The 15,389-nt window shown below is 41.1% G+C and overlaps 1 protein-coding gene across 1 annotated transcript; it reads right to left on the bottom strand.

Moving 5' to 3' along the window:
* Positions 1-1,725: 1,725 nt before the first annotated feature.
* Positions 1,726-15,338, bottom strand: LSM3 (LSM3 homolog, U6 small nuclear RNA and mRNA degradation associated). The gene is made up of 4 exons (XM_044252917.1): positions 15,235-15,338; positions 12,410-12,520; positions 9,786-9,881; positions 1,726-2,042 (listed from the first exon to the last, which is right to left on the bottom strand). Exons 1-4 carry the CDS (start codon positions 15,253-15,255, stop codon positions 1,962-1,964), a joined length of 309 nt encoding a protein of 102 aa, XP_044108852.1. The 5' UTR covers positions 15,256-15,338; the 3' UTR covers positions 1,726-1,961.
* Positions 15,339-15,389: the final 51 nt, after the last annotated feature.

Here is a 15,389-nt window from a genome sequence, read left to right as displayed (position 1 = left end):
TGGCACATGACGGCAGCAGTGTGATTTTAAAGGCCCACGGTTTCTAGAAACCTTGGTATGTGAACAACACCCCTCACTGCCAAAAGTTCTAGTATAATGTATCACTTCTAGGAAAAAAGGAGAAAGATGATCAAGAACAGAATAGAAGTATCCAGGGTCTAATCATGGATATCGGAAGCCACTAAAATAAACAGCCCTGGAAAGAACTAGAGGGTGTGGCAGAGCAAGAGGACCAGATGGCCAGTCATGTCATGGCTGTGGTGGGCATTCGGTGCAATATACTACCCAGAGCCAGGGGTGTCCACAAAATGCTTGATAAGAGCCCAGCAGATTCACACCTACTGCCCCATGCTAGCTATGGGACCACAGGCAAGCAACACGAGCTCTTTAAGTTTCAGTGTCTTGTAACATTCTGTAGGAGAGCTATTATAAAGACTAAATAGGGATACACACACAAACCACTTTTGCCAGGTACACTTCGTTCAGTACATTATGGTAATCATCCTAGATCATCATCTAGGCAAGAGTTCTACTAGGAAAGGGTGATCCAAAGGATCGGCCATTTGCTACCACCAGAAGAGCAGGTCCCATTTTTCCCATACTGAATATGCTAATGTAAACAGGTTACCTCCCGGAATACTGAAGCCCAAGGACAAATTGTGGGGGTAAGCAGAAGCAAAGGAAGGTTCTCTCGTCTATTCACGTAAGATAAAACCTGCCAGCTTGCCCACACTTGTCTTCCCCTTTTCCATTAACTTCTAGGGACAAGTACAATAAATAATGAAAATAAAATCTTTTTACACAATGTTTAACGAAAGTGTCCTTCCTGCACATGGCTTAAAATATTGTGCGTAATTAGCATATTGTGCTGGGTAATAGATTAACACACACACATCCAGCTTATTTACAGGCAAGCCATCCAATTATCAGATTTTCTACAGTTCAAAATGGTACAACCTACTAAGCAGAGGATGTCAAGTTCTAATTCCTGCATAAATAAAGTTTTAGAGACTGCAAAACATACATACTTTCCTCTTTCCCTTTCAAGCATGAACTGCTGACTGAAGCTAGAAATAAAAAGAGCTTTGTTTTATAGTGCAACTCAGATATGTTGTTGTAGACCTGTCACCAATAATGGACTGTGATCCAAGAGGGGAAAAATGTTCTGTGAGTCTTAAAATATGGGCAGCATTGGTAGAGAGGACCAAGCTGAACCACACTGGTGTATAACTACCAGAACCTGACCTTAGAGATCAGCCAGACTGAGCAGAAGTAACAGAAATCATGCTTCACAGCTCATGGCCACATTAACATTTACAATGGCACGATACCTCCCCCACAGCCACCCGTCCACTCAACATGTTCTTTGGGCTCTCTTCTCTGTGCTCTTATGACATCCTATATATGCATTATTACATCAGCACTTATCTCCCTGTCCTCCAATTCTTGGTTTAAAGAACTGCCTACCCAGAAGACTCAAGGAAGGACACATATTGGCAAAACTGTAGTTTTCAGTACTCCCCTTGGTGTCTCAAACCTAGTGCATGCACAGATAAATGTGTACAAATAAAGTCAATGTAAGATGTGTGCTTAAAGAATTCACAAGACAGGAGACTGCATGGAAAAAAACATGTATCAAAAAAGGAAACATCAAGTTTAATTTAAAAGAAAAACAAACCCAGAAATTGTCTGAGAAAACAACAGAACAAATTAATTCCTGAAAAATGAGTTCTGCATCTTGGCGATCACATTTATTGAAAGCATTGGAAAACAAATTTAAATGCCCGTTAGCGTGCAGAATTTTTGAGTTATCTGTAAATCAACTCATTTCAGGAGTGGAAGAATCCTTGGTCACTTCTTAATATCAAAATTTACCCAGGTTTCTCTTTTGAATGTCTTCTACATTTAAAGAGGCAATCATACAAAAACTCCTATATTCCAGACACGGTAAATTCTTTGTTTCAGCCAACTCTTAATGGAGGGGCAACTAGTACAACACCATCTCCCCGGACAAAAAGCATCGGAATATTCCGTTTTGTTGACTGGAAGAGGAAAACAAAAACAGAACACGTTTATAACAAATACATAGTAGCATTTTTATTTTTTGAGAAATTTGAAAACAAAACAAAAAATAACATAGATTCACCATAACACAAATTGATTTGAAAACCTGACCACTTACTTACCTTTGTAGCACAATGAACCATTGAATTAACTGTTTACTTGTTTCTTCTAGACGTCAACAATTGGGGCAGAGTGGAGCTATCCACCAAAATCCATTCTCTTCCCCTTCCTGGCACACAGCTACATTACTCATGTTCCCCTGCAACCAGGTGCAGCCATAGGATTGGGTTTTAACAAATTGGAAGAAAACACAAGTGACTGACCCATTAACCTTTTATGAATGCCTCTCTGTGGTCTTCCCCACATGACTAGATGGGACTCAGATAATGAACTCTGGAGATGGCAGGGCCATAGGACAGAGGAAGCCTGGGTCCTTGACTAAGCATGTGGAAGAAAGCTATGCTAAACTCAAACTCCACCCAGGACTGTTATGTGGGTGAGAAATAAAATTCTGCTGTGCTGAGCCATTAACTGGTGCTTCCATGTGCCGTTGTACTCACACATGCGGAATGAGTACCCTGGGGGCACTAGCCTACAGGTTGAGCCTTGGGAAGTAAGGAAACAGATAACGAATATCTAAAATCCTCTTATGCCTTGGCAAAACGTGGGGTACAACTGTTACCTGCAATGACTTGGTAAGTAGTCTAAGGGCCTCCTAAACCTAAAGGTTCTAGGGGAAGAGGCTGGAAAAGCCAAATGTTAGTTGCTGATGCACTCAGCAGGGTAGTATAAGAGATAAGCCCAGGCAAGACTGAGCTGGTTTTCAAGCAAAGATTACGAGAAATAAGATTCACTGGTTCAAAAAGCCAACTGCCTTTAGATCCAGAACTATAGACAATAAACAAGAACAAAAGCTTTGAGGACCAAGCCTAGTAAACCTTCTCAGTTAAACAAACTCGGCCCTGAGGCAAGGATCAGATTAAGGGTGCTGCCTTCCCACCCAAATTTAGGCAAACGGCGTTAAGGGTCAACGTTAATTAGAGAGAGGAACAAGGGGAAGAAACTAAATTGCGGCCTCAGCAAGCCACGTACAGGCAAGAACTTTGAGGTTACTGGCCCATACAGAACTGTCTGCAAGTGAAAAGATCAGACACAGGTGAAGTCCTAAGCTTTCAAGAAATTGCATTCAAAGAAACTAAACCTGGCTAAAGCCCTTGACTCTTTGTCTTCCACCATAAGCAAGAACTTGACTGTGAAAACTCTGCAGCCCCCACTTAGGGTTGCCAGATTTAGCAAATAAAAATACAGACTGCTTATGGGACGCCTGAGTGGCTCAGTTGGTTGGATGACTGCCTTCGGTTCAAGTCATGATCCTGGAATCCCAGGATCGAGTCCCGCATCGGGCTCCCAGCTCCATGGGGAGTCTGCTTCTCCCTCTGACCTTTTCCTCGCTCATGCTCGCTCTCACTGTCTCTCTCTCAAATAAATAAATAAAATCTAAAAAAAAAAAAAAACCAAAAAAACAAAAAAAACAGACTGCTTAATTAAATTTGAATTCCACATAAATAGAAAAGAATTTTCTTGGTGTAAATATGTTCCAAATACCACATGGGACACACCTGACCTAAAAGACATTACTTTTACTACCAGGTCAGGAACACCTCTCCAGGGGATTCTGCTCTGTTTCCATTCCAAAGAGAGGTTTTTTGGTTTGTTTTTTTTTGGGGGGTGGGGTGAGAGGGGGCAATTATCCTGTCCCTGCTCTGCTACAGAGGATGTGGGAGGGGCAATGGTAATTAATTCATTCTTTTTAGTTTCTAGGAATACCACAAGTGAGCACATGTAGATACCTGCCTCTGCCAGGCAGAAAGTATTAGTAAGAGCAGTTGTAGAGAGCAAGATGGAGTCCTTCATGTTGCCGGGGGGGGGGGGGGGGGGGGCGGCGTCAAGCAGTGACAGGAGGAGCTTAAGTGGACTGCAGCTACCCGATATTACCGACACCAGAACCAGCTGATGATACCCCAGAACTGACAGTAAGCAGAAGCAGAGGAGATCTACAGGGGCCCAAGACTGATTAAATCCCTTTAAAACGGAAGGAATTTTGCAGCAAACTGTCAAGACGCCTCAGACAAGGTCCCGTCCCTCCGTCTGACCACTTCAAAAGGGCAGCTGCCGCCAGAGGCTCTCTGCCCGACTGATCTCCACACAGAACTGAAAACCTTCACTGAACATCAGAAGCAGCAAGTGCCAAGAGCTGACCTGGACTGGACGAACTCTTATCTCCACTGCGCCTCCACAGACTCACTTGGCGTTTGGTTCTTGGCGTTTGGTTCGTTAACTTCCGGCCCTCTGTGTTATCTTGTTTGTTGTGTGGCCCGTCTTGTGCTCTGCTTTGTGTACTGTGTAAGAGGCCAAGTTAATCCCGGGGTGAAATGTCATTGAGTTTGGAATCCCGAACCTGCTTTATAATTAAGTTAGCCTTGCTTCGTGACTGAATAAAGCGGACATTGTGGAGAGACACAACTCTTGTGTCTTCAGTGTACACGTTCATAGCGTGCTCATGATGACTGTGTTTTCATAACTTTTTTTAAAATGTGAAAACCACATTTTACGAGCTTCTTGGGTACTGGAACTAACGTAAAAGGAGAATCCCTCACTAAATTTCTATATTTACTAGTATGCTAAACTCAAGTACACTTATCTATCACTGAAAAAGTAATCTAACTCTTCCCTATAACACTCTCTCAGGACGGTGGCTCTCAATCGTGCATAAAGAATCACCTCTTCACCAGCTCCTAAGACCGTTTCCTAGGCTCCAAGCCCAGAGTCTCATTTAGGAGGTCAGGGTGTGGCCCATGAGTTTGCATTTCAAACACAGTGGAGGGTGATGCCAATGCTCCGGCTTTAAGGTGCATACTCTGAGAAGCACTCTCTGTCATGTGACTGCTGTTATGAAGCAGTTAATTCCTTCTGGTTTCCTTCCACTTGCAAAAGGTATGCTTAGTTCAAGGGCAGCAAGCTTAGTGAAAGAGTCCGTGTTCATCAAAATAATTGATATATTTTACTTAAATTTCTTACTCAGTGGTCATATTTCTGAACTAAAAAGTTCCTTTCCTTCCTGTGGAATCCACTTCATCTGTAATGATTCTCCATTAATTCAATGATCGTTTTCTGGAGATTCAGTGAACAGAAATGAACATGGCAGCATTTTCCAAGACAAGTAGCTTCTACGATTGCCCTTAATGATCCTCATGCTTCCTGGTGTTCACAACCTTGTGAAATCCTCTCCTTTGGAGTGTGGGTGAAACTTATGCCTTGCTTCTAACCAACATAATACAGCAAAGGTAATGGGAGTCACTACCATGATTAGATTCCATTAGAAAGTTGACTTCCATCTTGCTAGCCAACTCTCTCACTAGGTTTGATGAAGCAAGCTGCCAAGTAGTGAAGACCCAATGGCAAAAATGGAGGCTTTCAAGTCCAACATCAATGTGAATGAGATTGGAAGCAGATTCTTCCACAGCTGAGCCTTTAGAAGAGACTCCAGCCCTTGCGTAGCCTCATCAAAGACCCTGAAGCAGAAGACCCAGCTATGCTGCGTCTGGACACCTGACCTATAGAAATGGTGAAGTAATAAATGTATGTGCTTTTAAGCCTTTAAGTTTTGGGGTAATCTGTTATGTAGCAATATGCATTCTTAAGGCAAAAAGTACTATGCTTATTTAAGTTTGGGAAATACTGCATACTATATACTTTTCTGGAGATAGTACTGCCAATTAGCTTTAACCTAGGCCTATTTTACTGAGCTATTAGAATTATACATGATGTATATAAAATGCATGGCACAGCGCTTGACATATAGCAAGCATTCAGCAAAAGTTAACTCTCCAATCCCTCCCATTTCCACTTGTTTACTGTTAGAGTAAGTTTACCTTATGACAGAATACTTGTCCATATCTAGTGTTATCTCTCTGAAGCTATTTTGCCTAACTGCTCACATTCAAGGTACCCACAATTTTTCTGTATAGTGGGCACTTTCTAAGTTAGATTTTAAAGCACACCATAGCAGGGACAGAGCATGGTCTGCCAGATCCTAGAGATTTATAGAACAGGCAGTCTACCCATGTTAGCTCAGCTACTCCTGAGCTCTCCAAAAGAACTAGTGCCATACTGCTAACTTGAAGATACCACTGTCCATCAATTCCATTGTCAACTACTTTGAGCCCCAGGCCCTAATACATAGAAATGAACCCAACAGGCTTTGAAGGCAGTTAGGCTGGTATTGGAAAATCATACCTTATCTCCTCCTAGCTGAACCTGGGTTTCCTAGGCTACAAAGTTGGAGTAACACTGCTGGCCTGTTACTGGATTAAATGTAGTAAAATCTGTAAATCTTTGGCTCACAGCAATTATTCAACATGTCTTAGTTTCCTTTACCCCATTTCTCTGTTCTCTTCCTGGATATTTTCCCTCTACTTTTATCTCTTTTTTGTTCTTAGACTTATTATCTTTTGACTTTACTGTGGTATGAAAGCAAAAAGCATTCACAAGTAACTGTACTGCAAAATTTGAATTTTGATCTTTTCCTGGTCTTAGTTATATGCAGTACAACACTCTCCCGTGATGCTGGGCAGTGGCAGCAGCCACAGCTCCCAGTCAGCCATATGATCAAGAGGGTCAACAACCAATATACTTAACAACCATTCTGTTTTTCACTTTCAGTACTTTATTCAATAAACTACATGGATTATGCAACACTTTATTAAAAACTAGGCTTTGTGGTAGATGATTTTGGGCAACTACAGGCTAACGTAAGTGTTCTGAGACATTTAAGGTAGGCTAGGCTAGGCTAAGCTACAATGTTTGGTAGGTGTATTAAATGTATTTTCAACTTAGAGTGGGTCTGTCAGGCTGTAACCCCACTATATGTTAAGGAAGATCTATACTTTATCTCTGTTATCCCTCCCACTGCCCTCTCCCATACTCCTCTAACAATCTGCACATATACTCATCACCTGTAGCTAACATGGCACTATGGGGAACAGTATGAGTAATGTCCTGGGCTCTGCTATCAAATAGCTCACAAGATGAAAAGGGTTATAGAAATGAAGAGTCAGTAAGATCAGTGTCAGCTGAGAGTACCAAAGGCTAGACGATCCAACCAAAGGAGGAAATGACCAAAGGAAGAAAGAAGGCCCAGGTGGTCAGAGATAAAGTGTCACTGAGGAGTTGGGACTGAGGCAGTTCTTGAAACAGGCTTTGCAGAAAAAAAGAAAAGGGCAACATTCTAGTTAGGGGGCACATTATGGGAAAAAAAATAGAAGCAGGATTACAGAGGGCACACTTTGAAGACTCAAGTGGACCAATATGGCCAGAGGAGTCATCAGAGAGGAGACTAGAAAGTTTAAATCACACTGAAGAGGGTCTTAACCTAGCCTGAACTTGTGCTTTGCTCTATAGGCCATAGAAAGCTTTAAATGTCTCTAAGCATGAATGTAACAAATGAAAGCATTATGTGAGACAATTACTTTGGCACTCAGTTGTGCATGGGCTGAAATGGAGGTGGACATAAAGGGAAATACCTGAGTGAGTCATGGCAATAGGAAAGAAAATGACACATTTAAATCAGCATGAAGGAAGAAACAACTAATTAGTTATTGATCAGTGTGACTGAAAGAGAGAAGTCCAAGAAAATTCTGCAATTTATGGTCTAAATAGTAGATAATCGTGAACAGAATCAGGGAATTGAAAATGACCTTGTTTTGAAGGTGAAGAACACCAGCAATTTAGCTTTAGAGGCACTGAGTTCAAGATAACATCAAAAGGGAAAATATTTTCAGTTAGAATACTGGATATGAAAGAGTGAAGATCAGAAAAGGAAAGTAACTGCAGATACAGATTTATCCACAATCACAATGGCCACCAATCACCACATGCCAGAGCTTTACACATACCAAATTTAGTGCCTTTTGTTGTAATCCTGGGAGGTGGGCATAGTTGTCATTTTACAGAAGCCTCCGAAGCTTAGGAAGTTTCTCTAACTTGCCCAAAGTCAGGAAACTAATCACCAGCAGCAAACATTTGAGCCTAGATCTATGAAGAGCCCAAGCTTTGGTGCTGTACTGATAACTGGAATGGACTCCAGCTTATCACATAGGATAGTGACTAAATGATGGATCTGAGGGGAAAAAAACATAGATCAAAATTTAAAAGCCCATGTTTACAGGAAGAAAATTTGTAAAGGAGTCAGCAGTGGCTGAAGACAGAAAGCCAGGATAAAGCAGAACTACAAAAACCAACAAATGCTAACAACTGAACACTTACTATGTGCCTATTGCTAATCTAAAGGCTTTTCACATAACCTCTCAATGAATCCTAAATAGCTGTATAAAGTGGGTCCTATTACCAACTCCATTTTATAGGTAAGGACACTTGTCACAGACAGGTTGGGTAGTGTGATACAATTAAATAGCTGGTCTGCGAGGGAATCAAGATTTAAATCCAGTCCTACACTCTCAGTCTATGTTTTAAACCACTATGCTCTAGGAGCATCAGACTGGCTTCCCAATACTTAGAAGACTTAAGTGTAATTTTCTTCTTTTATACTGAACAATGAAATATGCCAACATTCAGAAGATCTGCATAACTCCACAAACTAATATTTTCCAAATGATGAGTGCCATGCCTGTTGTTACAGAATCCTGCATTGTAACAAATCCACTGAAAGGACGAAAGTAGACCAATGAATTTGCATATAATAAGAGTATGAGAAGTTCACTGATAATGGTCTCAGATGCCACAATGCAATTAACTTTCTTTTTTCAAGATTTTATTTATTTGTCAGAGAGAGAGAGAGAGAACACACAAGCAGGGGGAGTGGCAGGCAAAGGGAGAGAAGCAGGCTTCCCACTGAGCAAGGAGCCCAATGCAGGATTCGAGCCCAGGACCCTGGGATTATGATGTGAGGCAGATGCTTAACCAATTGAGTCACCCAGGCATCCGGCATCTAACCTTTAAGAAACTACCACTTGTTGAGTTTTAACATGGCATCAAAGGCCAATATCCACCTTTTTATCCAATATTCCTCCTTTTTCTAACTACCTCTCTGTGAGGCTGCATTTTCTTCAACAGTAACATATCATAACAGATTAAATGCAGAGAAAGGTATGAGAATCTAGATGTCATCTAATAAGCCAGGTATGAAAGAAATTTGCAAACAGGTACAATAAAGATGTTTCTCACCATTTTTAGTTATTGTTAAATAAGAATGTTACTTATTCTAACATGTACTAGGCTTACTATTAATTTTAAGGAGTATTTTTAGAATTTCTCAGTTTTAGTTTTTATAGCTCAGATCCATATCAAACATTAGCAACATTGTCCAGCATTACTCTCATATATTAGCATACATAGGCATCTTACACTCTCATGTATCCATGAACCCTGGCAACCCTATGAGGTAGTGGTAGTATTCCCACTTAAGAATGAGGAAATTAAATCTCCCAAGTTAATTCCCTGGCCCAGTGTATCCTAGATAGGACATGGCCAGACCAGTACTAGAAACCAGGTCTGTCTGACCCTAAAGCTTTTACATTTGATTGCTATACTTTACTGAGCCCTATTAGGTATCCAATCATGACAGGCTTCCTGTAAGTGTGAAGCTGCTGCAGACTAAGAACAACTGACATTTTAAAAGTGAGGAACAGAACTGCATGACTTACTTTATATATCTCTTCATATGTTTCCTCATCAATTTCTATAGTAGTCACAGTTTCTTCCACATCTCCCAATATCATATTTAAATGCTGATCATAAGCCTGAAGTGGAAAGGTGAGGGACCAAGAAATTTAATCATCAAATTAAGAAACTATGAACAGGTCTTCTGCACAATACTTATACCACAAATTTTATATGCAAGCAAAGAATAACTCTGCTAGTAATATACTGTTTCTTCACAAATTATTTCCAGTGATAATTTAATTAACCTGATAAAAGTACAAAGCTGCTTATATGAGTTTGCGCAAAATAACTTGAAATTATTTTTTTTAAAGTATCCACCTTACTGGTCATCCAAGGCAATCACATCATTTGTAATATTTAATTATGAAAAAAGGGAAATTCATCACTTTTCAGTAGACTTCTTTCAATTCCCTCTGGAACAGCACGACAGGAAAGAGACAGTAAAGGAAATAAAATTCTTTAACTGCTAAGACGATGGCACTGCAGTCTCCTCCAAAGGCACAGGATACTGCCCTTCAGCCCTCACTGTCCTAACCACCACCATGTAAAGTAAGTAGAGCAACACCCTGCCCACTGAAAATCTAGCCAAAATAAACTGTGTTTGGCACTTGTGGGCTCAATCAATAAATGCTGCAATTCTGATATTCAGGGATGTCCTCAATCCAAACTCCAAAGCTCAGGTATTTTACTGAAAGGTGAAACTCCAGGGACCTTATTCAGAACCCAGTGAGGCTTATCTGTAACAGTATTAATTAAATGGCTGACCAGACTGTATGAAAATAAAAGCAGCCCATCAGCCACGTGGGGAACTGGCAAAGCACACTAACAGAGCAAAAATCTATACGAGGGCCAAAAAACAAACACACAAAGTTTGAGGGCCATTAAGTATAGAGGTAATCAAGTCTAGCGGGGAACAGAAGCAGCCTCTGAGAGCTCAGACAACATAACAGACCAGGGGTGCCTGTCCACGTGCCACAGGCCCACATGATTAAGCGCTATTCTATTTTTCTTGGCAAAATTGCCACTATTCCATTTCTGGGGGTCCCTCTTCTCGTAAAGCTAGCTGTGTATTAAGGCTACTGTCTCCATAGGTCCCTACTTCCTCTATAAGTACAGGAGGTCCTTCACTTTAGGTTTTATGTAAAGTAAAAATCAAATCAAAAGGCCTAGTTCCTATTCTGGCCCTTCCTTTACTGGCTGTTAAACTTTAAGCAGGTAACTTCACCTTTCTGAGCCTGAGCTTCTTCAAATGCAAAACAGGATTAATAAGTATCTACCCTCACAGAATTGTTCTAAAGGTTAAATGAGGTATTACAGACAAAACACTTATTTATTTATTTTTTAAAATTATTTCATTCGAGGGGCACCTGTGTGGCTCAGTGGGTTAAAGCCTCTGCCCTCGGCTCAGGTCATGATCTCAGGGTCCTGGGATTGAGTCCCGCATCAGGCTCCCTGCTCAGCAGTGAGCCTGCTTCCCCCTCTCTCTGCCAGCCTCTCTGTCTGCTTGTGATCTGGCAAATAAATAAATAAAACCTTAAAAAAATATTTCATTCACTTATTTGAGAGAAGAGCAGGAGGAGAGGCAGAAGGTGAGGGACAGACTCTGTGCTGAATGTGGAGCCTGAGGTGTGGCTCAATCCCATGACCCCGAGACAAAATCAAGAGTTGAACGTGTAACTGATTGAACCACTCGGGTGCCCCCATACAAAACATGTATAATAAATGCACTTGGCATGTAATTAATGCTCAACACTAGCTACTTTAAATCACTTTAAGGCAGAATGGCAGTAATAAAAACAAGAAAGGGCAAAATGTTCAGTATACTCTCTTTTGAATAAATAGCGCCACTTCAAAGGACCAAACCTGTAGAAATATTTGCGGACATACACAAAGAAATATGTATAAAGATACATACTGCGCATTATTTATAGTAGCAAGAAATAGAGAACAGTCTTAAAAACCCACTATTACCATATAGAATTCTATGCTGTCATTAAAAAGAATAAAGATTTATATACACTCATGATCAATAATCTCCAAGAAAGATTAAGTGAAAAAGAAAGGGGCTCAAAAACATGTATAGTAAGATCCATTTTTATTTAGAGGTGATGTATACAGTGCATATATATGCATGTGATCACATATATATGTATATTTGTGTAAATATACAGAAAAGATCTGAAAGACTACAGACCTGATTTTTAAGTGGTTAGCAAAAGAAAAAATGGGATTATGCCTTTCACTCTAAGTACTTCTATGCTATTTAATTTTTGTCACAAGAAAACAAAGATTTATGTACATGTCAGTAACTCAAAGAACACTGAAGTAAGAATGGAGAGTAAATGCTATTTACGAATAAACAGAAGGAAAGAAATGAAAATGTTCTTTAATAAACACATCATTTCTGTGAGGGGAAAACATGTTAAAAACATGAACAAAATGGAGTTCCATTTGGCTTGTACAAATATGGATGACCTACCTTTCTCTTATCTACACTCAAAATACTCCTCTACACTGGACAGTATTTCTATTTCAAAGGGGTTGGGTTAGTAAGGGATGACAAGGAAATAATCTGATTTCAAGGTAATTTAATAAATTTACTTACATGTAATCTGCCTCGAAGCTCTCTGTCATTTCTCATTTTCACATAAATTCGCTCATCCAGGCTGAGCCTGATGAGATCCAGGGGCTCTTCTACGGTGTTGGTGGTTTGTTGCTGATGAAAGAAACAGGCTTAGTAATACAGAACTAGGGAGTGCAGTGTTCAAATCATTGCTATACTGTGTGATTGTGGGCAGGCTACTTGACCCCTGTATGCCTCAGTCTCCGAATATGTAAAATGTGAGTAATAATAGTACCAATCTAATACTGTTGTTGTGAGGCTTAAATGACATGTATGAAGGCTTAGAACAGATCCTGGATCATAGTAAGTGCTATATAAATGAAGGCTGAAACACACATACACAGGAAGCAGTTATACGGCAAAATAATCATCACTGTATTTGTTCCCTCAAAATCCAAACTGCCTAACCCAATTTCAGTTATGGGAAGTTAGTCTCTGGGACTTTAGCCTTACCTCAAATATCACTTAGTGATTTGAAAAACATCCACTTAATGATTACCACACACACTAGTCAGAATGCTAAGGAAACATGAATGTTTGGGGGAAGATTATGGGTTCAGTTTGGGTCAAGGCTGAGTTTAGGGTACCAACTGGCCACAAGATGAATATACAGAATACTGGTTGAAGGCACTAGCTTTGAAGTCAGGCAGTATGGGTTCAACTCCTGAATCTGATACTTACATGAATTCAAACTTGTATTATCAATTACTTAATTTATGAGACAGTATGTGCTGTCACTTACAGAGGGGCAGAGGGAAAGTCAGAATCTTAAGCAGGGTTCATGCCCAGTGCGCAGCTCCATTTGCAGCTTGATCTCACCACCCTGAACCAAAATCAGGAGTCAGATGCTTAACTCACTGAGCCACCGACAGACACCTTGTGATACTTATGAATTCAGATTAAAAATCATGCCATCTCTAATTATCAGCTTCCCTGTTAGTAAAATGAGGAAGCCATGTCTTCCCTTCATATCTTGTGAGTGTAGAATGAGCTAATACATGAAATCAACATATTTAATGTATTTAAAATAGTACCTGGCAATCTGAGAGTACTTAGAAATGGTTCTTGTTATTAACAATTAAAGAACTGTGACGGATCAGGGCTAAGATGACTTTGAGTCATCCAAATGCAAGGGATGGTTAAAGCCAGGAGTTGGTAAGACTATTCAAGGAGCGCTTCTTCAGTGAGTACATTAGGCTAGTGGAGGTATGTGACTGAATGCTACAGGCTCTACAGTTTAAAAAGCTAGATTGGGGTGTGGAGGGGGGTGGGGAACCAAACTAGTTCCCACTCCCAGAAAAACAGGTGTTTGTTAAGGAAGAGCTAACCAACTACGAGATGATAGAGAGGTCAGTCCCTGCCCTCAAGTTCATTCTAGTGGGGAGAGGCATATTAATAAATATACAGTAATACTGTAAGATACACACCACAGAGCCCTAGTGCTCCTTTAGGCTTAGTCTAGAATGCCCACTAGCCACATACTCTTCCTCCTGCAGCTTTAAATACTGCCATTTCAAAGGATTAACCAATTCATCTGTTCAGTAAATTATTTGTTCAGTGTTTCCAGCACTGTTCTAAACAGGATGGTCAGGACGGTGCCCAGAACTCCTGTTTTTAAAGAACTCATATTCTGGGTGCCTGGATTCAGCTCAGGTCATGATCGCAGGTCCTGGGATCATGACCCACCACCAGCTCCCTGCTCAGTGGGGAGTCAGCTTCTCTCTCTACCTCTGCCCCTACCCCTGCTGTGCTCTAACAAGTAAAATCTTTAAAAAGAAAAAGAAAAAAAAGGACTCCTATTCTGGAAGGGAAGATAAAACACTGAATAACGAAGAGTATATTTAATATTAACAACATGTTATGAAGAAAAATTAGGCGACTAAGAAAGAGTGCTGTTTTACGTAGGCGGCCACATGAGTCCTGCTTGAGGCTGAGATTTCAGGAGAAAGCTTAAGTTGCGGCCTGACCCACAGATATATCTGAGGAAAAGAAGAGCAGATGAGAAGGCCTGAAGGACCATCAACTTATTTTATATACCGATTCCTTGCTTGTTTTCCTCATACCACATTACAGTTCCTACCTATTGCACATGTTTCTATTATCTGCCATTCCCCAGAATATAAGCTCCAAGTGAGGATAGGGATGTTCGTCAATGCCGGTGTCTCTGGTGCACAGAATGGTATCTAACCATATAAAGCCGATGTTTACTACGTATCTGTTGGATAAATGAAACTGCTGCGCTCAATAATCGTAACTAGTGGGGCGCCTGGGTGGCTCAGTGGGTTAAAGCCTCTGCCTTCGGCTCAGGTCATGATCCCGGCGTCCTGGGATCGAGCCCCGCATCGGGCTCTCTGCTCAGCGGGGAGCCTGCTTCCTCCTCTCTCTGTCTGCCTCTGCCTACCTGTGATCTCTGTCTGTCAAATAAATAAATAAAACCTTTAAAAAAAAATCGTAACTAGTAAGCCTTATTATCGCGCTTTCTATCAGAATCCGTAAGGCAGGCAGGGATAATAATTCTCACCCTGCAGACGAAGATGAGATTGAAGAGAAAGGAAGTTAACAGCATGAAGAATAACTAGTTTTCAGGCTGGCTTCGGAAAGGAAAACATCTCAGGGCCTGAGACAAAATTCGGAGGGTGCGCGGTTACCAAGAGGCAGCTTAAAGCCGTGATAACCCAGAAACAGGCGGCATGACAGGCCACCTTCCGGTGATGCTGGAGAAAGTAGCCCTAGTACGCAAAGCCCAGCGGGGCCAGGACCCATAGCGAAGAAGTCCTCCTGGAGCGAGCGACTCAGAACCCACTCACCTGGTCCACGTCGTCCGCCATGTTTCAAACCCTGCGCCCTTTCCCGCTTCTCGCGGGAGTACGCGAGCCCATCGTTATTGTCTCCGGAAATGCGAAAACGCAATGCGACGGAAGGAGAACATACTGCTACGCGCCGACTTGCTTCGTAGGGTTTG

This window comes from Neovison vison, chromosome 6 (genome assembly GCF_020171115.1).
Source record: "Neovison vison isolate M4711 chromosome 6, ASM_NN_V1, whole genome shotgun sequence".
Lineage (NCBI taxonomy): Eukaryota > Metazoa > Chordata > Mammalia > Carnivora > Mustelidae > Neogale > Neogale vison.
Note: the sequence above shows the minus strand (reverse complement) of the source record. Positions and strands in the feature narration are given on the sequence as shown.

Coding starts and splice junctions, on each gene's coding strand:
- LSM3 (XM_044252917.1), bottom strand. CDS start 15,255: ATGGCGGACGACGTGGACCAG. Junction 9,882..12,409: donor AGCTTCGAGGCAGATTACAT/GTAAGTAAATTT, acceptor TTTCCACTTCAG/GCTTATGATCAGCATTTAAA. Junction 2,043..9,785: donor CATATGAAGAGATATATAAA/GTAAGTCATGCA, acceptor TTCCTCTTCCAG/TCAACAAAACGGAATATTCC.